Source organism: Cuculus canorus, chromosome 1 (assembly GCF_017976375.1).
Source record: "Cuculus canorus isolate bCucCan1 chromosome 1, bCucCan1.pri, whole genome shotgun sequence".
Taxonomy (NCBI): domain Eukaryota; kingdom Metazoa; phylum Chordata; class Aves; order Cuculiformes; family Cuculidae; genus Cuculus; species Cuculus canorus.
The window spans coordinates 176,503,904-176,529,005 of record NC_071401.1 but is presented as its reverse complement, the minus strand read 5'-3'; the positions used below and the strand labels follow the sequence as shown (position 1 = coordinate 176,529,005).

General features: G+C 39.4%; 1 protein-coding gene across 2 annotated transcripts in view; it reads left to right on the top strand.

Moving 5' to 3' along the window:
- The window catches only part of TMEM117 (transmembrane protein 117), a 232,981-nt gene that overhangs the window by 171,923 nt on the left and 35,956 nt on the right, over positions 1 to 25,102 (top strand). For both annotated transcript variants that reach the window (XR_008448091.1, XM_054055837.1), the window contains one exon: positions 23,022 to 23,151. Coding sequence is in view for 1 of the 2 variants with exons in the window: in XM_054055837.1 (XP_053911812.1) it covers positions 23,022 to 23,151 (130 nt within the window). In the remaining variant the exon portion in view is untranslated. The remainder of the gene's footprint in view (positions 1 to 23,021; positions 23,152 to 25,102) is intronic.

Below are 25,102 nucleotides of genomic sequence, written 5' to 3'. Positions count from 1 at the left end.
TGTGGATTTGTCAAACAAGACATGTGAAGTACAATATTTTTAAGTGCATTTAATCCTTTGCACTGGTTGCAGATGGTTAAATCTTACTTGGATGCATTATATTGTCTCAGGCATCATAGATTCAACTCCAGGGTTTGTTTCGGCTACTGAAACTTGGTGCTGACCTGAATCCTATTATGCCAATTTATACAGCTGAGGTCTGGGCCCTTTTTTCAGCTCTATGACTCAGTTCCTCATTTGCTGAAAAGGAACAATTTTAGTTCTTTTCTTTCACTAGTTGTCTGATTGTATGCTTAGCCCCTAAGGTGCGCAGAGGAGGGTGCTGTCTGACTTGGTACAGCTCACAGCATAATCAGGCATCAGCCCCAGCTGGAGCCTCTTGGCCCTGAGATGACTACATATGAAATGAATTAGCTGGAAAAGCTTCTCATTTCTCACAGTTGTTCCCTTTTACCCTGACGATGGGTACGTGCCATACATGTGACATTGGGGCCCTTCTTTTGCAGTGCAGGTATTTGCCTGATATAATGAAGCAGTTCTCCAAAAGCAGACCTCACGTTTTCACACATTGGCCCCTGAAATCATCATATCAGCCCAAATGCACAACAAATGTGGAATTCTAGGAACAAGAATAGCTGGAAATTGTTTGCAAGTATTTCACAAGACTGTTATTATCTTTAGTTGCAAGGAGAGTCTTTTCACAGATTCTGCCATAATCAGCGTGTTACAGACTTCGTTATTGTGGGAGGGATATTTGATGAGAGTTGCATTACTTAAGATTATATCACAGTGACATATGTTGATATGACAGTAATGGTGACATTCAGATAATTTCAACTTTCCGCAGCAATGCTCTTGAACATATTGTCTGGTTTTAGAAATTGGTTTTGCAATGAGCATTGCTACACAGATTTTTACCTAAAAATGAGAAATATGAGAAGAGATTGAAGTGATTCAGCTGTTTTCTAAGTGACAAAACTGCTTGCAATTTGTAATTACAACCGTATGAGTTAAAACAAAAGAAATATAAACCTCAGTTTGCCATCACTAGGTAAAGCGATGCCTTAAGACCAATTTTATGACTATCCATATTTTACATTTAGCTACATGACATATTGAATTTATAGGACTTGGTGACAAGTCATACCTGAGCATACATATCCACCTAGCAACAATACTGAGTTCAAGTAAGGAGAGGAAGCAAAACCAGCTTGGTTGCTCTTTATCAAACCTTAAAGGGGAGCAGAAACAAGAATATGCCTGGTATTGTTGGTCTAACTGCATTATTTCTGCAAAGCTGATTGAATGGCAGTTGTTTATTCTTCCTTTGAAAGTTTGAAGCCTGTTATATGAGACATTAACAAAAAGACAAGCTTGGTTTTATTGCCTTTGAGTTCTTTGAACATGCTGTAAAGCTGCTGCTTTTGTCTGTATAAAAAAAAAAAGAGCATATGTAGTTAACCACTGAGTGTCTTGATATTTTTGCATCTCTTAGAAACTGACTTTATTGAACCCATCAATAAGTGATTCATTTCCATATGTATAGAGGAAGAGAATTATTCCCTAGTGCTTTTAGCGATTTGAAGTTATAGTTGCCGTGGTTTGGACTGTGGGTCATAGGTGGTGTATGAGTGCCAACCAGACTTCTAGTCTCCTACAGGTCAGAAGCTAGAACTTTTTTTTTCTTTTCTGGAATCTGATTGTCCTGTAGTGCTCATTAGGGAGAGGAGATTCCCCAGCATAACACTTAAAAGATCTGACAGATAGGTTGTGGACCAGCATGGCATGACACAGTGTGAATCTGTGTTTCCCACTGGAGCAGCAAAGAAAATAATCAACATGCCTATAGTATCCCGAAGACTCTCAGTGAGCTGCAGCTGGCTTTTGAGTGTTCTATATCTCAGCTGGTCCCCAAATAATTAACCTCTTCTCTATCTCTTCCTAGTACCTAAATAGTATTTGCAATATAATTTTTTTCATCAAGATTCCTTAGAGCCCTGTTTGAGACAACAGCTGATGTAGGTGCATTAACACGTTGTCGCTATTGTTAAATTGGTACAGAGACAAAATGGGATTTAATCAAACTGAGAAAGAGCTGTATTTTTCACCTCCTTCCCCCAACACTTGTTCAATTGCTGCAGTAGCCAGTAATGCTGAACTTGTCTTGATAGCCTCTGATGCCAGCATGACACAGCCTCTGGTAGTATGTGATGAGTACAGCTGGCTCCCTGCACCTTCATTTCCCACTTTATTAGCAGGGAGGGCAGCTGCAGGCATGGTGGAAACTATCCAGTATCAACCAATGCAAAATAGAGCTGTCAAAGTGTCTGAACTTGGTTACACCAGCCACAGAATCCTTTTCTCCCTGGGTGAAGAGGGGTGAATTAAAGAGCCAGGACTGGCAAGGTAGTCCATGTCCTAAGGTTGCTAGAGGTGGTTAAGTGGCACTCATAGGTGTTGTAAGAGCGGGAGAGGCCTGGGCTCTGTACCCACTGATGCAGCTACTGCCTAGCTACCTCCAGCTCGAAGCAGCCATTTGCAAGCAATTCCCTGTCTTTGAAGAAAGACCATAATAGTAGCCAACTGCTGCTGCTGTGCAAGGTAGCACGGCAGCAGGGAGAAGGACTCAAAACTGTCTTGATCCTCCAAAATCCTCTTCCTCCAGCCAGCAACACTTTATGGTGCACCAGTGGCACAGAGGTAAGCACAGAGAAAAGGCACATGCTGGTTGTGGAGCCCCACTCCAGGGATGGAGCACTCACATGATTTCAATGAGTCAAACTTGGCATAGCTGCTTTTGTGCTTTGACCAGCCATTCAAGAAGCCTTTATCCTGTCCTGGCCAACTCTGTTTCCATCTCTTCCACAGAAGCCTATGGAGCACTCTATTTCTCATTGCAGTTATGGTTTGTATCCCCTCCACCATTAATTACAAGGTACAGTAATTCAGAAGACTGCCCTATAGATGTTCTAGCTGGTACTTGTCATTTTGGGCTGTGATTTTATTTCATCTTTCAGGAAAGGTGTTCTACCTCTTCCTTTCATACAAAACCAACTTCAATTTCCTTCTCCATCAGTTCTCAGTGAGGTCTGCTGTGATGTTGTTTCCCACATTATGTACCATAGCACAAGAGGAATTAAATGATGAAAATTTGTGACTAGGTAATCCATTTTTCACCTGTAGATGAAAATGGGTAAACATTGTACATCTCTTTCTAGTGTATATCACTATAAATTTAAGGATATAATCCTATAATCCTTGGATGGTTCTTTGCTTTTGGTTTCTCTCAGGTGGTCTTTGGGCTTGACTATATACAATGTGCAGCACCCATTATGTTTATAATGAAATTTCATTTTGCTTCAGAACTGTGTGCTCAAAGTGGAGAAACAAACAACCCTCAACATCACCAGTGATCCCACATGCAGCACATGATCTGTTTAGTAGTAGGCAGCAAAGAAAAAGCGATTAACTGATCTGTTCCATCAGGCAGTTGTTGTTAGAGGAAACCAAAGGGACGTTTTGTTGCCCAGTCTCAAGTCTGCAAAAAAAGATTTTGATGGCTGTGATTCAACCTGGTTTCTGCAGACTGTGTATTGGAGAAGGCTGCTCAGACTGTTCAGGTTGTTCCATGTAACATTTCTGGACGCGTCCTGCGGGGGCTGCCTCTCAGGCGAGAGCTGCAGTGTATTCTCTTGACTACAAGTTGGTACTTTTGTCCTGACCTTAAGTTGTGAGGCAACAGCCACAACTTCTGAACGAATGTTAAATACCCCTGGGGATGTTTCTGGCATCTGGGCCAAACAATTACTGTACTAATCTAAATTATACAAACTCCTAGTATTCCTCAAGGTCAGGCTGCAAAGATTTGCATGTGTGGACAAAGTGTTCCAAATACAGGGATGAGAGAAAGAAAAGCATCACACAAACAAGCCTAACATCAGAAATGAGCAGATGATGATTTAAGCAACATAAATGCAGTTAGACATAAAGAATCGTGTTACAAATGAGACAACACTATTGAGGCTGCAAAGTCATGCATTCAGAAATATGGAGATACATTAATTAAAGTCCCTTTTCACCCCTATTGCTTGTATGCATTACAATACAGTCTTTAATTATCTATTCACATCCCATTTTTCCACAGGACCTCTGTCTCACTTGCTGCACTGGATGAATGGTGTTCACTTAATGAGAAGCTATTCAATATTTTGGTTTAACCTTTCAGTGCAGCGTGTGGCCCCAGGCCTTACTCAGTGCACACTACTGAGACCTTGATATGAAGATGAAATCATTCATTTTCTTGTGAGCTTTTTTTTTTTTTTTTGACACTCATCACTGCACTTCCTAAGGGCTTTTCAAGCATTAATGTGTTTATCTTCACAGTAGCCTTTACAGAAGTATTATTGTCCATTATTGCCCACATTTTGTACTAAGGCACAAAGAAATTAAAGTCGAATATTCCCTAATTTGAGATGTCTGAGGACATTATTATGAAAATTTATGTTATTACCCGTCTTTTAGCTGAGTGGTTAGGAAATTGAGGGAGGAGGATCTAGCATATTATTTCATTAGGAGCAGAGAGAGCCACATATTTACTTCATGTAATCTTATATAGTATTATACCAACAGCCCTATTTCCCTTGAAGAATTCGAACAGGTGTAAAAACAATTTCTTTGCATGTTTTGAGTGACAGCTATAACTGTGCTGTATATTTAGCTCCATAAAAAAGTCTTGTTACTTTTTATGCTGGTCTTAAAGGAGTATAGGGCAGTCCTGTCTAGGTAGTGCTATACATGAGAGGACTTTTGCTATCCTTGTGCTTATTTAGCCAGCCCTCCTTCTTCTTTCAGTGGTGATATATTCAGGTCCCACTCTCATTGATTTCAGCACCAGTCATGGGCACTTGTCACTTGAACTAATCTAAGCTTAGGTGTGATCTTGAGGCAATCAAGCAGGAAAACAAAATGACAAACAATTTATAACTGCCTGGGAATAGTTTGATTTTAGAAATTAGATATGTCATGGCAGACTTTGCCAAATTCAGTTCATCCTGGCAGCAGTGACCCTTCCTGCTGATGTCTCTGGCACACACCTTCCCACACACCTTCCAGCTTGTGCAGCAGATGCAGAGTGCGGGAGAACTACAGAGGTCTCTGTTGCTATGTATTGCTACCTCACAATCACAAAGTGGATCCCCTTTAGTGAAAGAGTCTTGTCCTCTGGAACAGTGTGTGATCATATAAGTAAGTAAGGTTTGTACCATGCATACGCATATGGTACAGACATCTCCTAGTTTGTGAGTTTTCACCATTGAAAACTCCAGACAGTTCTTTTGATGCAGGCGCATTTTTGGGTGCATAATTACTTTAGTTCTTGTGTGCATGATTACTTTAGTTCTTTTGAGTAAAAAGCTCAAAACCTCAAAATCAAGTCTCCTGTATAACTCTGATATGTCTTATCAAGGTACTGGAACTGTTAGCTCCCCTGCATGGATGTTTGTCATGCAAGCTACCTGCTAATAGCAGTGTGTATTTTTTCTTTCTGTGAGCCACTTCAGAAGGATGAGGAGACATGTACATTGCTTCTGGGCTTCTTGTTTGCTTGATAACAGCAGAGGGTGTTGATAATTGGAGTCATGGTGACCAGTCCAAACTCCAGAGTCAAAGAGGCTGATGCTTTCAGACCATTTTCCCAAAACTGGCTTTTTCCTTCCTGTCATTTCCAAATCCTCTCTCCCAGTCTCCATCTCTGACAGCATCCTGGGTCATCCTCATCCATGGTGCTATGACTTATCTCATTACTGTTATCCAAGTACACTTTTCAGTCTTTGAGTCTGATTTCTAGTCTCCGCATCCAATAAATTCTAATCATCCACTCCAAGCCTGCTGTACAGATCAACATCTCTCCTTTTCTCCCTTCACTCTCTCTCCAGGTCAGTCTCTTTCCTTTAGCCAGCCAGTTGCAACTTCATGTCCTTATCCCCACCATCCTTACTAACACTCCACCCTCTTGCCTGATTCATGGCTCTCCCCTCCTCCCACAACCTTTGTGTAACCTATTCCAATTTTCTTATCAAACCTTTCTCTCTCTGCTCTCATTCCCCTTCACAGCATCACTCAGGTGGACACAGCCTTCATTTAGCCATGTGGCTGCGTATGGCAAGCCTTCTGGTCGGCCTCCTAGAGATGGCTGGTGGTGAGGGAAGAGAACAGGGCTTGGGACACTGCATCCCTGCTAGACTCGGAACCAGATGGGAAGCCCTCCAGCCCCCATCTGCCCTCAGCTCCAGGTGCTTCACTCCATCTGCATGCTGAGAACTTGGGATCAGTAATTACAGAAGAGGTGGCTTTCCACCTTTCAGTTGCTATGTGAGGCGAGCTCAGTCACTCTTTGAGAGCAGCTCAGTGTCCTGCCACAAGCAGCAATGAGGGTCGGGGGCAAAGTGGGAATGAAGAATGCTCTGTCTTTCTTCCGAGAGAGGCAGTTTCGTGGTCGAATGACCTCTAGGAGTTGAGAGACACTTTGGCGCACTGAGTGATGCAGTTTGTGAAGTTACTTGTTTGTGAACCTTTAGCTAAACTCTTGCAAATATAAAAATTGACTTTTCAAAGGCACTTTAAACTCTTCCAGTTTGAGGCAGATATTCACAGGGAAGCAAAAGGTACATCTCTAACACAAAGTTACTCCCTTGCTAAACTCTATGTCTCTACTTCAAAGCATGAGGCATTTCTACAAAGCAAAGCAGCTTATTTTTGCTTTGGTCTTGCTCTCAGAAGTGTTCAAATGGTGCTAGTTGAAAATGTCAAAACCCTGAAACAGAAACATAGAACCAAACAGAAAAAAACCAGCCTGAGGCAGACACCTGGCATGGACTGTATTCAACCCAAGCAGTTAAATTTGGAACAGTTAGAAGCAATTGAAATCAGTGTTTCATACCCAGGCACACTTGAGCAGCAGTGCTATGATTTTTGTCTGTCTTATATGGCACCTGCTGCAGTGGTAACCGGGTGTCCTTATTGTATGGGTTGCATGAATTCCTCTAGTGACATCTCAACAGTAAAATAAACTCAAAAAAAGCTCTCTGCTTGTAGTGCAGTTTGTTGTCTTTCTTTCTTTTGCATATATAAGCTAAGAAGGACAAAAGTCCCCAGTGTTTCACATACAGAGTTTTCTCGCTCTTGGTTGTGAGAGGTTTGGGAGGAAGGTCAGCCTCTACCCTCTTCACTTGCAGAATTTCAGATTAACAGAGCTAAAGTTTTTACCAGCTCTCCAGGACTGTGCTCTAGCACCCTGGCTCAATTTTCAGCCTTCACTCAGGTACTGGCTCCAACTTGACACAACTGTGTTAATTTAAGGGCAAAATGCCTACTTTATAGTGTTGATGCTCAAGGTTTCAGCAGGGTTGTTAGATAGCCACTAACATGTAATAATTTCTCAACCTTATTTTCATATCCGTTTTTATAGCAGTAATACTCTTGCTTTTCCTTTATGCAGTGCTTGTAAGTACAAACAACTTTGAACACTGAAAATGTCTGAAAAATGACGTTCTCATTTCCTATACAGAGCTGCTCAATAAATTTCCACAGTGTGTCTCAATACAAATCTACACAGTTATGATGTTTTTTTATCTATAAAGAATACCTCAGTGAGTATTGCTGAAGGGACCACCTGTCAGGGCAATATTATCCATCAAATGCATTTATTTACTCTATCAATTACCAACATTCTTAATTTATATAAGACACAGATTGCTATTGGAAATGCAGAAAAGTATTGAGAGTCTTAAAAGATGGTAGTTAAACTACAGATTCCCTTGGGGATGGGATACCCATGTCTGTATAGTCACATAGAACCATACTGACATTCAGGCTGGATGGTCTTCCAGATTGTATAAGAAAATTAAATAAAGATATTAACGTATTTTATGGGGAAATTATAAATTTATATAACACTAAAGTCAGAATGAGAACATGAATTCAGTTTTCCTTGGTGATCTAGTTCTTAAAGAAACTAGATCACCATTCTGGTAGAAATCCTTGTGCAGAACCGTAGCCATAAAAAGAGAAATTCAAAGATCAAGTATGTGATTAGTAATTGACTTCACGTCACAGAAATCAGTGAAAGCTTTTGGTGGTGTTTTCAGGAAGTAGAATGTTGTCATTAGTGCCAATTAAGTAGCGAGCCTTGAATAACTGTTTTCTGTCAAAGAAACTGTTTCATAGGGCTTTGATTATTTTTACTAACATAAGAATTTCCACGTATCTGGTAAGGATTCATAGGAAACAATTCAGTCTTTAGAATTAGGTGTGAGACAGTATATACTGGAGCTGTGTGTTTATCAAGAGGGAAGTAGTACTGCTTGCTTCTTAAATCATTGCTACAAAATATACGAGAGTGACATGAGTGATATTATACTTGTGTTTTGGCTCATATTTAAGGCAAGAAGTTTGGTATCTGACTGCAGGAAAATTCAGAGACAAAGTTGGGAAATGCAGATAAAAGGAGAGGGGGGAAAGTCATGAAGGAAAGAGCAGTTAATTGCTACTTATTTCATAAACTTGTTATTTTGAGTTTCTTATGATAGGTTTGGTCATTCTAAGTAAGTGTTAAGGAGTAGTAAGTGCTTTGATCAACCTTTATAGTAATCCAGATTACAAGATGGGGAAATGTTAAAATGAGCTTTATGTCCTCAAGCCTCATTGGTCCTCTGTGCTGTGTTACTATAGGAGTTTCTAATCTTCTACAGTGCTTACCTGAGCTATGATTTTAAAAAAAAAACCTGTTCTGATCAGAAGTTTCTTTAGCCCAGATCAGGGGAGTCTGTCTTTTGTGAATATCTGTGATTTGCAGTGAAAAGACTATGAGATGGAGCTCTCAGATCTTTTTAGCATCTACAAGGTCTAGCAGGGTCTTTGCCAAAGTACGCTAGCAAATGTCATTTTATTAATAACTCAGCTTTTGAATTTTTGCTTGTAGAAGCCAGTGAAATTGCTTTTAGGCTGGATCGGTACATTTGACCAACCTCTGCTGTCAGGCATGCTGATGCAGACTGATAGCCCAGTAGTCTTAGTATACTGCTGTAATAATAACCTGCGGCGTGGTTCTGAATTGCTTTCCTGCGTTACACCTCTTCATCTCTGATTATAGAATATTTGAGATTGCAATAATACTTGTTATAATCTGCTTTGCTTGTATAGCTTTCATACTTGCATGCTTTGCAGCCATGCTTTATACATGCAAACTGGATAAACCTCAGTAAAAATGTATTCAGTCTGAGAAGGCATGAAAGATATACTCTCTGTTTTCTTTTAAAAAGGTGGCAGCAAGCATATTGCTGTCTGGGCATGAAGTGGGTTTACATATTTAAAAGCAGAAGTGCCTGGCCAATAGTCATCACATGGTAGGTAGCACTGCTGTAGACCAGCATGCCCCGAAGATATTTTGTAGTGTATTTCTCATGCCTAAACTGCTACACTGAAGTGTGCAGGTTTTATCTATTCATTATTTTGGTTAATGTAGATTGCCCAAGACTCTCCAATGTATAATTATATGTTTGAATGAGCACAGCAACTTCACTAGCAGACATTTGTTCTGTAGACATGCTAGAAGAATTATAATTGATGCTTTTTTTTTTATCACTGAATGGAAAAAAAAAGATAAAAGTGCTGCTATAAACTGGAAGTTGAAATAAATTATGTAAAATACATAATTCGCATAATGACTGTCCCTTTATAAATGTTCGTATTAAGTAACCATATCATTTGGGATAATTCCTCCTTGAGGAATGCTGTGAAAGAACAGCTCATTCATTATCTTGACTTGGAGAATTGCTCTAGAACAGCTCCTCTGATGTGAAAATTGATTTAGCACTTCTTTAAACAATTGAAAATAATGCTTGAATTCTATATTTTCCTGCCCAGAAAGTTTCAATAACTGTCTGCAATATGTGACTTTGACTAGTTAAACTGAAGCTCCCCTCGAAACACATGCATCTATCTTTCCTCTACATGCGTATACATATGCAGAACCTTGCTCCCTACCCGTTCTATTAATCACAATGAGAGAGTAATCACTCAGCTGCTGTAATGTAGCTCTCTTGATTCATTGATGCCAGTAATTAAAAGTTTTGGAGTCATACTTGGAAGTTTGGAAGCCACACATTTATCTACAGGCAGCATACTGCATCTGCTTACTGCTCTCATAACAGTGTCTTTGAGAGCAGGCAAGATATCATTTCTCAAAACTTTTGCCATGAAAGTTCTTGAAATTAAAAATATGAACAACTGAACTAAATCTACCACTTGTAGATGTTAAGGAGAAAGTTACAGAAGAAAATACTGTAAGCAGAAAATCACATATGTACTATTGTTAGTGATAAAGACTATGGACGTGTAATATTATGTAGGTAGGTGAAAGAGAGCTAAATCTCTGAAACAACAGAGAGTGAAAGAGAGCATCTTCCTCTCAGAAAGATGGGCTCATGAGGTACTTAAAATTGACCCAAAGAAAATTCTCTGTGCTGAAAGAAATTAACAAGTTGTCTTCCAAAAGTAGCACTGTCAGTAAGGGGGAAAAGGGATTTCTCACACATCAAAAATAAAGACTGAATAGGCGGGTTGCAAGAGGGCATTCTTCATAAGGGTGTGTTAGTTTGGATAAGCCTCTGCCAAGTGCTGTATATATGGTTTCTTATCTACACTGAATTTTCAAACCTTTTGAGGTTGTCCACCCTGTATAATCTTTTTTTTTTTTTTAATTATAATTCAGCCTTTCCTTGTGATCAGCATAGTTGCTATGTTTAGATTCAAATCTCACTGGGAGAACATTTTAATTCATTCGAGGCACACCACCAGCCTCTGATTTCTCTGAGATTTAAAAAGACAACTTAACAACATTCTCTCTGCTCCCAAGGATTTTGATGGGAGCGGTTTTGAAATTCAAACCAAACAGTTGTGTTTGTCAAGACCAGAGTGAGTTTGTGCAATTAGAACTTGGTTCACTGTGTTTTTGACAAGCTCTCCCAGGAGATTTCTAAACATTGGAAACCTTTTAGGACGAAGTTCATGTTTTCTGTATGTGCTTGACAGAGGCAGATGTATTGCTCTAGTATAAAAAGCTGAAATTGCATTTTCCTTTATCAGACACAGAAAGCGAGCTTTTGCATTGGGGTCGGGAAGGAGACTGTAAAGAAGAGTTATATTTCCTAATCATGATTCACATTGGAGGCTGTATTTTTTGGGTTGTTATTTTGTTCATTCTCTAAGGCATGTAATTTATGTATGCATAACATACAGAGAGTACTGGCAGCATTTCCCCAAGGGATAAGAAAATGAATGGATTTTTGGAAAGAGGAGGGCAGTTGGGAAAGGGAGTCCGTAAATAAATAATTTCTGCAACTATTAAGTGACATACATTCTCTGTAATAAGAGGATATTTCATGTATCTGCAATGAATGACTAAGGTGATGCTGTGGTCTCTGTGAAAGCTACAGTTTAATAATCCAAGCCACACACTAGTTTTATATGACCTATTATTATTAGCAAAATTAATGAAACTAGCAGACCAATACTTACATAGGGAGACTATTTTTTTCTTATTTTTCTCAACGTCTCTCTGGTCAAAAGATGCATAGTACAATGAAATAAAGGTATCTTATGACAAAGATCTTATAGTGGTTCTTAACTGGATTTTTCTATGGTTTTGCTTCTGTGTGTTGATTAAGGTGAGTATATTTACTGTCTGCTTCAGTAAATTGCTTTGTAATTAAAGAATGCCTTCTTTCAGAAATTGGGAAATTAATATAATAGAATACAGTTAGAACTTCATACACTTATTAAAACACACTGCACATGACTTGGAGGCTCTGATCCAGTGCGGAGTTCTGTACTCAGCAGGAATTGACTGAGTGGAACCACTGCTGGTGTGAGAACCTCTGGTTTTATCTTTCACAGTCTCTTGTGTTAGAATAGCAGTCGCCTTTGTGTTCATATCCCTTTTTCCTTATCTAGATGGTTGGTGAAGACCCAGTTACTGTTCAGCATCTCAGTCTCTGAGAGAACACTGTAAGGCGGAGGAATATGAGGACACCACAAGCTGCTGAAGGCTCTGAGCTGGCAGTTTTAATTCTGTGGTCAAATGTAGTTTTCTAGGTCCATGGTTACTGAATTTGGATGTCTGTATCTCATGCACGGAACTGAGCCTGTATTTCACACCAGCGCTGTTAAGAAGGCTATTTCCTTTTGTTTTCATGGATTTGTACTTTCCAGGAACTCTTCCAATCTATTTCTGTCAGAAGAGTAGTCTATTCCATTCAAGTTCTGTCGAAATAGGCAGTGGTTTGTGCCAAGTTTTAATTTGAGAGGGTGAAGGGGAATGCTGCCATTTGTTGAGGATGTGCCTCACCAGAGCACCTTGGTGAGTGTTCTGCTGTTTAGCTTCCTCACCTGGTGAGGGAGTCAATAGAAACTGTCTCATATGTTTACTAAAATTATTATGACTCACGGAAAAAAAGTAGGTAGATTATAACAAACACAGAAAAGGTATTCAGATGTTATTAAACAGCCATCATTGCCAGTCAGGGCTTCTGTATTCTGAAGAATTTTAGTGTGAGAAAGGGCATCTTCTTTGTACAATGTACTGACAAGCCGTGAGTGGCTCATCAGACTTCTGGAGTCGTACTCTGCTGAAACACCCCAAATGTGATTCAGTTTGAAGCACAAGACCCCTAAATGTAGGTGGCTACAAGGGAGCTGGCTGTGTGCTAGTTCTCATCCAGATGAATAGCAATCTAATCCACACAATAGATGTTAGGAACTGATTCTGCAGTACAAATAACGCTAAAAAGAATGAACAAAATAGATGCCCATATAATATATATTCATTTTCACTTGTATTCTAGATTGTTGATGACAGTTTGTAAACACATTCCTGATACACTGAGATACAAGAAAAGATGATTTTATTTTTACATCCATGCCTCCTAAGTTTTATGTGTTTCCTTATATCCTCTTTTGCTCCCCAGATGCATTTACATAATAGCTATGCAAACAGAAGGTTTGCATTTCATACTGCCACCCTAACTGATACCAAACAAGCCACTGTTACTTTGGGAACAGATGTGCCTAATGGCCAAGCCACAGTTTTTGAAGATAAAGCTGAGGGTAGAGGGTGAGTCTGGAGGGAGAGTTCAGGAACATGATATGTTGCCTTCAGGAAATGAAGGCAACTCATTCACAAGTACAGTATGCTGCCACTGCTAATCCTATTAGCAGGCTAAAACTCAAGATGCAGTAAATTATTTTAACATCAACCAAAAAAAACCCAAAAAAACCAAAAAAAAAAACCAGGGAGCTGGGAAGACCAAGTATGTTCCATATTACTGTTGTCCCTGAAACAAAGGTGCAGATAGCCAGGTTTTGCAAAGTCAGTCTTTCTTTTAACAATTGCATATGGTTTTCTTTTTCATTCCTTATATATTAAAGCTACTCTAGTAATTAGCAGGAGTGATAATTTTGGAAAAGAGTTAATACTAATTTTTTTAATAGGAAAGGGAATTTGCTTTGCCTTGTTTGCAAGGGCCGCATTTATATTTATGAGGCACATTTCTCCCTGCTTTCCATATACATCTGGTGTTTTTATTTTCAGTCACCTTCTTAGGCTCTATTAAGTTTCACAGTATCAGTCAAATGCAGCATATAATCCTGCTTTTTTTTTCAATAGGAAATTAATATTACTGTTTCGCTACCTCAATCACAGCAAGCCCTGCAAAGCATATACATAATTTACAGTTACCACTTAACCAAAATGAGTTGGATGAAAGTTTCAAAGTGAGACCATTGGTCCAAACCTCCCTTTTCAGATCATGCTTAATACCAAAGGGCAAATTTTGTTTGTAAACCAGCCCCGAATTTCCTCAGAGCTTTTCAGAGCACATATGATCTGACAGAATTTTGTCCAAACCAGAACAGATCTATCATTGAGGTAGCTGATTCCATCTACAGTAAGCAACATACAGTAATCCCCTTGCTCCAGATACTCTTCATTTCTGTAACACCATTTTTATTACTTTGCAAAGCTCATAGTGAGGAAAATGTCTGCTCAGGTGTTTTACTGCAAATCTGTCTTCTTCAGTTTAAGCAACACTAAAGAACATCATTTGGGTATCTGACAACAAGGAAATTAGTGTATATGGGTATTCAAAAAGAGAAATGTACAATACACTTTTTAATGCAACTGAAATTATTTAGAGAAAGCTGCCTTAAAGCAAACTGACTTCAGAACTCTAAGGAGAGCTTGCTCTTCTCAAATAGGTACAAATGGCTTTAGCAGGTTTTGCAAATCCTGAAGTGCTCCAGATTTCATATTACAGTTTAGCTGTGATGGGGGTATATAAACCACAATGCAATGATACATGCATTAGTGCATATGTATTCATATTGTTGAAGATGATTACATAGCATTGTATTTAAAATTTATTTTTATTCCTCATATCATAGTCGGGTATTTGGTCTGGAATGCCAGGAAGATTGGCTGCTCAGTCTGAAGTGATTTCCCTTGTCAGCAAGCTGTAGTCTCAGGAAATCTCTCTATATATGTATTGCATGTTATTAGTGAATGTTCATTTCTCCTATTCAGCACAGAAATGGCTTTCATAAAGTGTGTCACTGAGGTAGTTAGGAAAACCATTACAACTGACTCACTGGTGGTTTAAGGAAGTTTCGTGTAGGGAACAAGACACAGTTGCTTTGCTGGAGCCAATTTCTTTGTGTCTTACAGGTGCACAATATCATAAGACTACCACTTTATTTAGGAGCTTGTCAGTCTCCAGAAATAGCTGGAAAAGTTCACATTGGTGTTTCTCATCCAGAAGAATTACCTGATCACTCTTCAGCCCAACCAAGATCAGACGTGTGTGAGACAGTAAAGCAAGAGTAAAGGTTTACAAAAATTGGAGAGACTTAGAGACAAAATAGAAGAACATTTACTTTTGAGCAGCCTTTTTGTAATCAACTCTTTCAGCAGTTGTGAGCGGATAGATAACCACAGGTGAAAGTGAGTTACGAAAAAGAACCTCACAGTGTCACTGCGATATATGAGACCTCACATTTGCCTGAAGGAAAAACTGGTGGACTTGCTCCGAGGACATCCTGAGTGTGCACTGAGGCTTGTGCTTAGTGGTGTCTGCTGCACCTCTGGCATGGATAAAGTTTAACCTTGCTTGTCTTTGACTCTCGTGAACAGCTGAAATTTAAAGGGTCCTTGCCCTCAACTGGACATGGTGATTACTGTTTTTCCTGATCACTACACATCTCAAGATTTGAGAGCTTCTATTGTCCATCCTTCATTGTGCACTGGCTTGTTTTCAAACATGATTTGTTCCTAACGTAACAGAAAGAATTGATAGCCATTAGTTCTTCATACTACTGGCAATATCAAGGAACTAGCAATAGTCAATAAGGACTGGGACATTATTGTGCTAGATGAGGCTCAGACACAACCAAAATACAACTCCAGTTCTGGAACATTCCATTGCTAAAGAAAAGCCAATAGTTGTGGCTGGTTAGACAGGTATGTATAAGCAATAGCAACTTCATTGGTCAGGATGACAGGTAATCTGGGATACCTAATGTGTGACATCCTCGTGTTTTCTCATAGCAAAGAAGAATTATAAAGCAGAATGAGAAAGGAGAAAGCCTTGCAGCTGATAGGCAACTGCAAGGGGGAAAGTTTCTTTGTGTAGGGAAACACTGAATTTATACGTTGATTGAAGGAGCTGCTATCATATAGGGAGTCTGTACCTAGGGTAGAGAAAGATGTGAAGGGATTTGAATATGAAAGGAAGTGGCCTATATTTTACTTGATCAAAGAAAAGAGTGACATGGTCAAACAAACAGACTAGGAGAATGGTCTATGCAGCATCATCTCTGTATTGGTGGAGTACAACAGCTCTTGCAAAGGCCAAAGGGAAAGATGCTGAGGTAACAGAACAGCAGATGATGTGAGTCTTGATAAAAATTTTAGCTGTGGGGTTTAATAAGAATTGTCATATCTATCATGTGTTATGCAGAACAGATCTGCAGTATTAAGGCACTACCAGATTGTGAGGACTGAATAGAAGATGATAGCCAAGGTATAGTCACAGGCAAGCGGGAGGAAGTGCTCTCTTTCAAAAATCAGGCATCTGCCAGTGCATATAGGCATGGATATGGGTCTTTCAGTGAAATGCAAGCATTTCTTGTTTTAAGTGGTCTGAAATTTTGAGGTTACTTTGAGTGTCCTGTGGAAAAGCTAAATAACAATTTAGACATTTCAATAACAAGGGTTATGTGCATACACGGCTTTGTCTAGGCTCAAAATGCATTAATGTGTAAATTCAAAGTGCAGAGACCAAGGGCTTGTTTGGGACCTGGATGGCCTGGGAATTGTTGCCTTTAAATAAGCAGAAATTGATAACAGACTAAAGGATTCAGTAATGATTTTTTAGTGGAAAGGGGAGTTCAAGGCCAAGCACACATAAAAAGAGACTGTATTGCTGCTTTAACTCCCAGTGAGGGACTTATTGCTGTCTCATTATCATTTTATCGAATAAGGGAGAAAATGAGCAAGACTTGAAGTGGTAGTTCTAGAGAAAGACCAGAAGCCAGAAGATAAGCAAAGACAGAGGAGGAGAAGAGACAAAGGTGATGGAGAATCACAACAAGGTCTTAATTTAAGTTGCCATATAGTGCAGCCTTTCTTTACTTGTGTCTTGTCCTGGAAGCTATCTTCAGTCTTCTGTCTCAACAGCTTGGAGCTCAAAGCAGTTAAAGCAGTTAATCCAGTGCTATACTGGATTTTCCATGTTTTGAATTCTTTAAACCAAGGCTAAGAGATAAAAGGTGTGGCTGTGTCTGCAATTAGGGACTTCGTGCCACAGATCCTGATGGGGTTTTGTGATTAATATTGCAAATAACAATCTAAGCAGGTGAAGCCAAAACAGATTAGCAGATCAAATAGAACTTTCTGGGCTTGAAAGCTATAAATAGTTTAGCACTGATCATACTAACGTGAAGCAGGAGGTCTTTTGAAGAATAATGTGCTATCTTTCCCTGTGGCTTAGTAGCGCCGCTGAAGGCATACAGGTATACAGGTGGGAATATTAAGAGTAGATGTATATTTTTTGTTTAGAGAGGGCTAAAAACTGCTGTGTCTATCAGGCTTCACTGCTTTTCAGATAAGGTATTGGCAAAGAATAGGAGGCCAAAAATTGAGCAGTAGATTTGATCTCACAGACATGAATGCAAGTTCTACTCATGGCTGCTGACTTCCTTATGTTTATTTGAATGAAATATTACAATGATGTTTGTACTTTAACAACTGACAGCTGCAGAAATCTCAGCTGCCAAGATCAGTGGAAGTTGCAGCACTGAAATGAACTTAGTGATATCCACAGTGAAGTTGGACCTCTGTTTCTGAATTCCAGCTGTTCGTTTTGTTCTTCAAGTACTTGTGAAAATACATAGGCATTGCCTCTCGTTAAATTTGCTCTAGCTGTCTGCCTGTCTGCTATGTTCTGAGAGTTGAAACAAAGCTAAGAGATGCAAAGATATCTGAAGATGCAGAGGCTTCTACCTCATAAGTTGACAGTATTTTAGTAAATAAAATAAAAAATTGCTATAGGCAGTTTCTGGAACAAGCACACATATAGACATTCACATATGCATTTTCTCAGTACCTTCCCTCTATTTTTTTTCATTTATTATTCAAAGGGCTTTCAAGTACAAATGTGTTCCTAGCATTAGATATAGCATGTATCATCACTACTTAAAGCAGAAATATTCAGTGTGTGTTTGTCTTCTTTCATGACTATATCTGAACAGTGTTTATATTCCTTTTAGTGTTACTTCACATTTACTGTGTACCAGACACCCTATGAGCTACATTCATACAGGAGGAGAGGTGAAGGCATGGCACATTTGTTTGCCTTTAATCACTAACAGCTTTTAATCCCGGTCCCACCTTCTAGGTGGCAGTTTTCCCTGGGTGGAAGGAGGCGGGTGTCTGAGGGACATGAGGTCCTGTGTGCACGAATTGCGGGATGCAGTCTGCTGAGAGTTAGCGTCACCTTCCCAGACAGCTTATAGTCCTTGCTGAATACTGCCTGCACCTGGTCCTGGTCCTCTGGGTTTGGGAGACAGTGCCCAGAGCCTGCAATAAAAACTACCAAGTGGCAAAGAACAATCTTGCAGTTAGCCAGGGCACTGGCTGTTGCCAGCCTGCCACTGGGCTGCCTTGCTGGCAGCTGGCTCCGAGCCTCAGGGGCAGCTGTGTGTCCTGGCTGGGGTCAGGGTAGGGCTTGCAGAGGCAACACTTTCCCTTTTCCTCAAGTGATGGCAGAGAAGGGCCAGATAATATCAGAAAGTGTGGCTTTGATGCTGAGTTACCTTTACTAAAAATACCTTCACCTAAAGAGATATCAAACCACTGCTGCCAGCTCCACCGTAGAGTATTAAATCAATACCTGGTGTAGGAGCAGAGAGTGTACACGTTTGTTTGGCGTGTGGAACTAGCAGCAAAGGGAAGAAAATCAAAATACTGTGATCTCCTCTTTTGCAACATCCAGTTTTGTCTCCGCTTCTGAGTTCAATGAGGTAGTGGATGCAAATCAGAGGTCCTCCCTCTGCCCATTGCAACGCTAGGATGAATCCCTCAGTGGTCATAAATTCATCCTCTGGCTGCCCTTTCCTCATGACTAGGGTGAAATGAGGCAGTAAACTCATTTGATTTGCACATCCCACAAAATTTGCCAATGAGGTTAGAGACCTCTGTGCAACTGATTTAAGCCTGCTGGTTCTGGGTTTGCTTCTTTTTCATAAAATGCATAGAGGTATGCTGCAGACCCCTGAGGTTGGAAACCACTGAAGTAGATGAGTATTGGAAATCTGGTGCTGATGGATATAAAGAAGAAACAATCTGTTCGTTCAGTATGAGAGATAAAGATATGAGCTAACAGTATGGCTGTACAGCTTTATTTCTCAAACTGTTCAAGTAGAGATACGTTCTAAATGTGATATTTTGTGGCCAGATCCTAGTGAGATCCCAGATACAGCAGAGTATGAGCACCTCAGCAGTAAGGACTAAAGCTGAACAAGTGAACTTGACATAGTTGTGAAGTTCACTTAAGGATAGCATTTGGCACTCATGTCCCAGAGATGAGTACAGATTGACAGCGTAGCCTGATAGCAGAGATCATGGAGAGAAAATGCCAAGTATGAAAATATAATGCAGACTTGAGCTGTGATCCAAAGAGGGAAGCAGCTGGATTTATGGGCTTGTACATTTGTGCTGTTAGTGTACCTATTAACAAATGATGTAGATTATTCCTACTAGACATCTTGAATTTCTAGGAAAAATGGTTTTCTGGATATTGCTAAAATTGTCTTTTGTTGGACAGTAAGGAAAAAATTAGTAACAGTTGAAAGATTTTGGACAATACTTTTTTATAATCTAGATATCAAAATGGCCCATTTGTTAGGTTTGGGTTGACAATCTCACAGTGGCATTAGCCAAAGAAGTTAATGGTCATCTGCTCTTCTCCTGCACAATAATAGTAATACAACTACATGTCTGCGGGTGATAACGTGACTACCTAGACAGCAGTACATACTCACACTTATCAAAGCTGTGAGCCAAATGAAGCCCTGAGGGCTATTTAATCACATAAATTGAAGCTTAATTTTCCTAAAGTGCTGTGGCTGTAGTGACTTGCCTGTAAGTCAAGGTCGAGCTCATTATTTTAGTTTCCGTATTTTTACTATTACTTTCAAATGCATTTTATTATCTTTTGTTTTATTTTGTTGTTGTTTTACTTTATTTCCAGTGATATGTTCTTAAATATCAGATTTTATAATCAGACTGACAGAAGTGTTACACTCAAAACATTATTTATGGACAGAAAAGAAACATGCTACAACAGATAAAGACTAGAATTTATTAGCATCATTTAAATTTTAACAGTGTAATCCAAGAATTGTTGTTAGTTGAGATCTAATTACTACAGAAAACAATGCTTCTTTGCAGAAGAAGTTTCAGTAATAATAATAACAACGTCAAAATTGTTATATATTTGCACTTCTTAGTTTCTACTGTTTTCCCTGCTGTTTGATCACCCTCCCCCTGCTCCTGAGTGTCTAGAAGTGGGGATTTTCAGTGTGGCAGGGGGACTACAGCATGTCATTGTCATTTGATACTTCTTCTGGGATATGGTATTCAATTTGATGGTTTCTTTTTTCCTCAGTCTAGAATCTACCTGAGGTCGTTTTTATGCTTGTTCACACACTTTTAAGCCTTGCTTTTTCTTCACTGATCTGCAGCTCCACATTACTGCTAAGTTTACTCTACGCAGTACCTTTCACATGTGTTAGATATTGCTGTGTGCTCCTTGTAACCCTTGAAATCAGTTTTGTCCAGCTCCAGACCTTCCTTTTTTTAGCTGATCGTTGGTGAGTTGTCTAAAGCCCTGGGGTCTCCAGTGCCAGCCAGGGCCCATCTCTTATCATCTCATGTCTCTCCTCTGCTCTCCTCCGCTGTGTTACATCCTGTGCCTCCACTTCTCGATACCGCTGCTGTCCCACCAAGCTGATATTTCGGTATACTACACAATAGTATTAAAGTTGTAGAACCGTGGTGGTACCATATAAAGGAAAACAAAACTACAACAAATTAGCTGTGGCCCCCTGGTGAATTAGAAAAGTTGCTGTTGTAGCTGAACCAGGTAAAGAAATGCTGTTGATGGGTCAAGAACAGTTCAGACAAGGCAAGCCAGACAAGCCTCAGTCCTGAGACCTTACAAACTCAATACAAAGCCTGTTACCTGTTACTAGCAATGGCAATAACGCGTTACAGGGCTAGAGGGAAATGGTCATGATACAATTCAGGCATGCTTCACAGTACAGGCTATGTGTGTAGAAAATGCGGGATAACGTGTGCATGAAAGGTAGCTGTATTTTGGTGTCGAATATGTATTTTTCGATGGGTTGTCCACTCACTTGTCTGTTATAATGCAAACAGTAGCACACTGGGTTGGACCTTTCTGTTTTGCTTTTGTTTTATGAAATATTTTCCGGTTTAAGTAGTTGTTTACTGAGGCAAGTAATACAGTGAATTGCACATCTGATAGAGCTGGCATTCTAGTTACTCATTACCAGGTAACATTCATACAGATCAGAGAAAATGCTGAAATTTTTTATAAAACTCAAGTGCAAAGACACAGTCCAGTGCAAAATTCTGTGCAGTGGAATTTTATCTGTAAACCAGCAAAAGCCACTTTAGGAGCACTACAGCAAGGCAATAGCAGAAAGCTGGATTTATGGTCCCATGTTTATGTAGTCCCATGTCCACAGCTCTCCATTTGTTTATTTTCAGGAAAAAGTAATGTATTTCTTCATGTTTATTCCTGGGTGAGCATATGTATGAATTAAGAAGAGACATAAGTCCAGAGATATGTATTAGATATTGTGAACTAATGTGTGCACCCATGAAATTTTTATCTTTGGTTACTTTTTGAATGTTTGCTGCTTGTAAAGGGCTGTTTGCAGACACAGTGTAAGGAGTTGTGCAGACAAACAGTTATTACCATACCTCATGACCAGGACTGCCTGTGTTACATTAGGGATAAGGGAGAAGGAGAGTATCCTTATTACTCTTATCTTCTGCATCTGTAAATTGGTACTTTCTGTCTCACTGTGAACACTGAGAACCAGGTACAGAGGGTCAGGTTTTCTCCTTGCTTGCGCTCCTGTTAATCCACTTAACTCAGTATCACAATGCATTAGCACAAATAGGCTGCTGTTAATGCTTAGGCTAAGCTATTCCCTGCTGATAAAACTCTTCCATTTTCCTTCCAGTGTAGAAAATGTTGGAGATGCTTAGCAATTTGTGGAAGTCAAGTCATATAGAGTCATTTCTCTTTCAGCAATGATTCTTAGTTTTGAATTATGATTTTTTTCATCATTACTCTGGTAGGAAAGTTTCAGCCTTATAAAACTGAAAAAAGCCCTGGAATTGGTTCTCTTGGGGACATGGCTGCACTGGAATGGTTTTCATGTGAAGGAAGCACAAATCACTCACAGAGCTCCTCACATTTCAGATTTCTTTGCCTTACTTATGGTAATCCAGGTACTTCTTACACTAACTTGTGGGATACAGAACCAGGGGTATGCATGGGAACAGGGGCAGTATGTTTTAAATTGGAGATTATCTGCAGCCTGCACAAAGTAATTATTCTGGCAGTAATCAAACCAATTCTAGCTCCATTGCTAAACTTTCAGATTTGGCTGTAATGAGCCATGCTATTATACCTGTTTTCAAATGACCAATGGTGTATGCAAATAACCAAGTAAAAACTTCCTTTAGATGCAGCTCCTCCTCAGCTGGTTTAGCACATGCTACCAAAATATCCATAATAATAGGTAAGAGCTTCCACATTTCTAGCAGTACCTTTCAGCTGAAATATAGCAATGGAAAAAGCTGTGCTTGGATTGATTCAGGCAGATTATGCTGAGGGGTCTTCACTTGCAGGTGGAGATTTATTTAGATGTATTAAGGCCAAATACAGAAAACCCTATAATTTGAACAAGTAGAATACAAGTATATGAAGGATTTTTGGGGATCAGGCCTACTTTGCCAATTTCTTACCTGTAAACTGCCAAATTAGTAACAGAAGATGTAACCAGTATTGCGAGGTTGGTCTATAGATATTCATATGCCTAGACTATTTTGTACTATCAGCTTGTACACCGAGTTTAATAATGTCATTCTGAAGTGAACTTCTAAACACATGGAGCTGAAGTAAAAATCATGTTGTAATATCTAACATAAATAAGATATTCTATTTGAATGGTTCAGTAAAACTAACAGTAAGAAAATCCAGTAATGGGAGGCTTAAAAATACAACCTTTCCCTTTTATTAATTTAAGTCATTTTAAAGGGCAAAAATATACCATGAAATATATCTAGGCTTTTATTTTTCTTTTTTAAACAGGACTGGGAGTTTCCACATTTTATGGGTGATGTTGAAGTGAACCTTCCAGGCTTGCCATCTGCACACATGCAGTTCAAAGTACCTTATTTCCAAAAGATCTTCAAAGAGGAATATCACATACATATAACAGGTAAGGAATCTTACAGATTGTAACACAGTCACACAGTGAACTGCTTCTGTGTAATAAATGTCTGGTAATATGTTCTTCATTGCATTGGGATTTTTTTTGTGTCACCCCCAGATTACAGCTTTTCTATCTGTTTATCTGTCCATATCCATATCATCCAAGTATAAACATATCAGGGAAATGACAAACCTCTATCTTATGTATCAGAGAGACCTGCAGTTTTTCATGGATTTCAGCAACTTCTTCTGATGCTAAGTAATACCAAGCATAGCTTCAGACGTCTTTTATCTAAAATTACTCTCTAGGGGAATTAGTGGCTTATTTCATTTTCAAATCTCTTATGCTTTCAGATGCCTTTGCTATGATTTATGCTAATATCTTTTCATAACTTCAGTCATTCTCATCTGGCAAAGGCCACTCGTAACCATCCTTCCATCAGTCATCTAACCAGAAGCAGACAGTTAAATAACCTCAAATAAAATAGAATCGTGGTTATTCAAATAGATGGTACATATAGATAAAAAGTACCTGATCCTTGCATACCACGAGACAGTATAATAACAGTAGGGAATAAAAGAGAGAAGGTTAAACAGGGATAAATATCTTGAGTTTGCCTTTAAACTATGCAGAAGGAACATAGCTCCTCTCCCTCTATTGGGAAGAGATGGATAATAATGGATAGCAAAGTAATGCGGGGGTGAAGTGACAGAAGTCTTTAGCTGCCAATATAAACAATCACAGCACATGATACTGTATAGGAATAAGACAGATGAGAGCATCCAGTGACATAGACATATGAAACTCCTGCAGAACAGGGACAAAAGGAGCATTCAGAGATGATGCAAAGATAAGGCCAAGAGCTAGCCGGTGACTCATAAGCTCACCAGGCAGCAAGAGCCAAGGAAAGAAAATGTGCTGAGGACAAAAGAGTGATGATCTCAGGACTTAGTCAAGGTAAGCTGAATGAGGCCTCAGAAAAGGCACTTTCAGCAGAGAAGGCAGAAATCTGAGTGATCAGATTTAAAAACAGTAAGGACGAGAAAATGAGTGCAAAAGTTACCTGCTGGCTGTTGAATGAGGGAGGGCAAATGGGTCCAGAAGAAGGGCAAATGGGAAGGATGGGAAATCTTTCAAAATTAGTTGTAGATGCCCTTCTGGAATACTGAAAGAGAACAGACAGCAAGAAAAAAGGGCTGAGGCATGTCATGAGTAAGACTGTTTGAACCGCCAGTGGTTAATGGAAAAGAATGAAGTAAGTGGTCCCATGGTAAGTGACTAGAAAGTGTAGGGTGAGAGAAGAAGGGATGTGTACATGATGAACACGTTTTTCTCTCCCAAGTGAGCAAAAAAGGAAAGCGGAAGAAAAAAAAGAGTATAAACATCAAAAAAAATGATGTGAATTATAGGCATAGTATTCATGGATAGTGAAAAACATTGTTTTCCTACTTCTCAAGACTAGAGCATGAATTTGGAGAAGCTCAGTCCCTCAGGGGTCCCACATGCCCTGCAGTTATTCCATTATAAGGAGATGTAGTGGAATGGGTGCAGAGAGGCATCACGCTTCGGTGAGCTGCACCATCAGGTACAGAAACTTGGGATATAATTAAATTAGATGTAAAACAATGGGTGGTAGAAGAGGGACTAAAGACCAAAGAACATTTTTGCATTGTAGAAGAGACAGGGATATTGATGATAGTAAGGGAAGAGCAAAAAATAAGCAACAGCAAAGAAAATAAATCCGAGATCAGAAATGCAAGTGCTAGCAATGCTGCTGTTTGAAAACAGATCCACCAAGAGAAACCAATATTTATGCATTGTAGAGTCGTCTGAAGAGAGGTCTGAAGGCCTTTCTGATTTTCTGGCAAGAAGGCATTCTTTTGATAAGGATGAGCTAATGAATAAGGGCTGAGGAATATTTTTCCCTGCTCAGCATTAACAAGATCCATTTATTAGA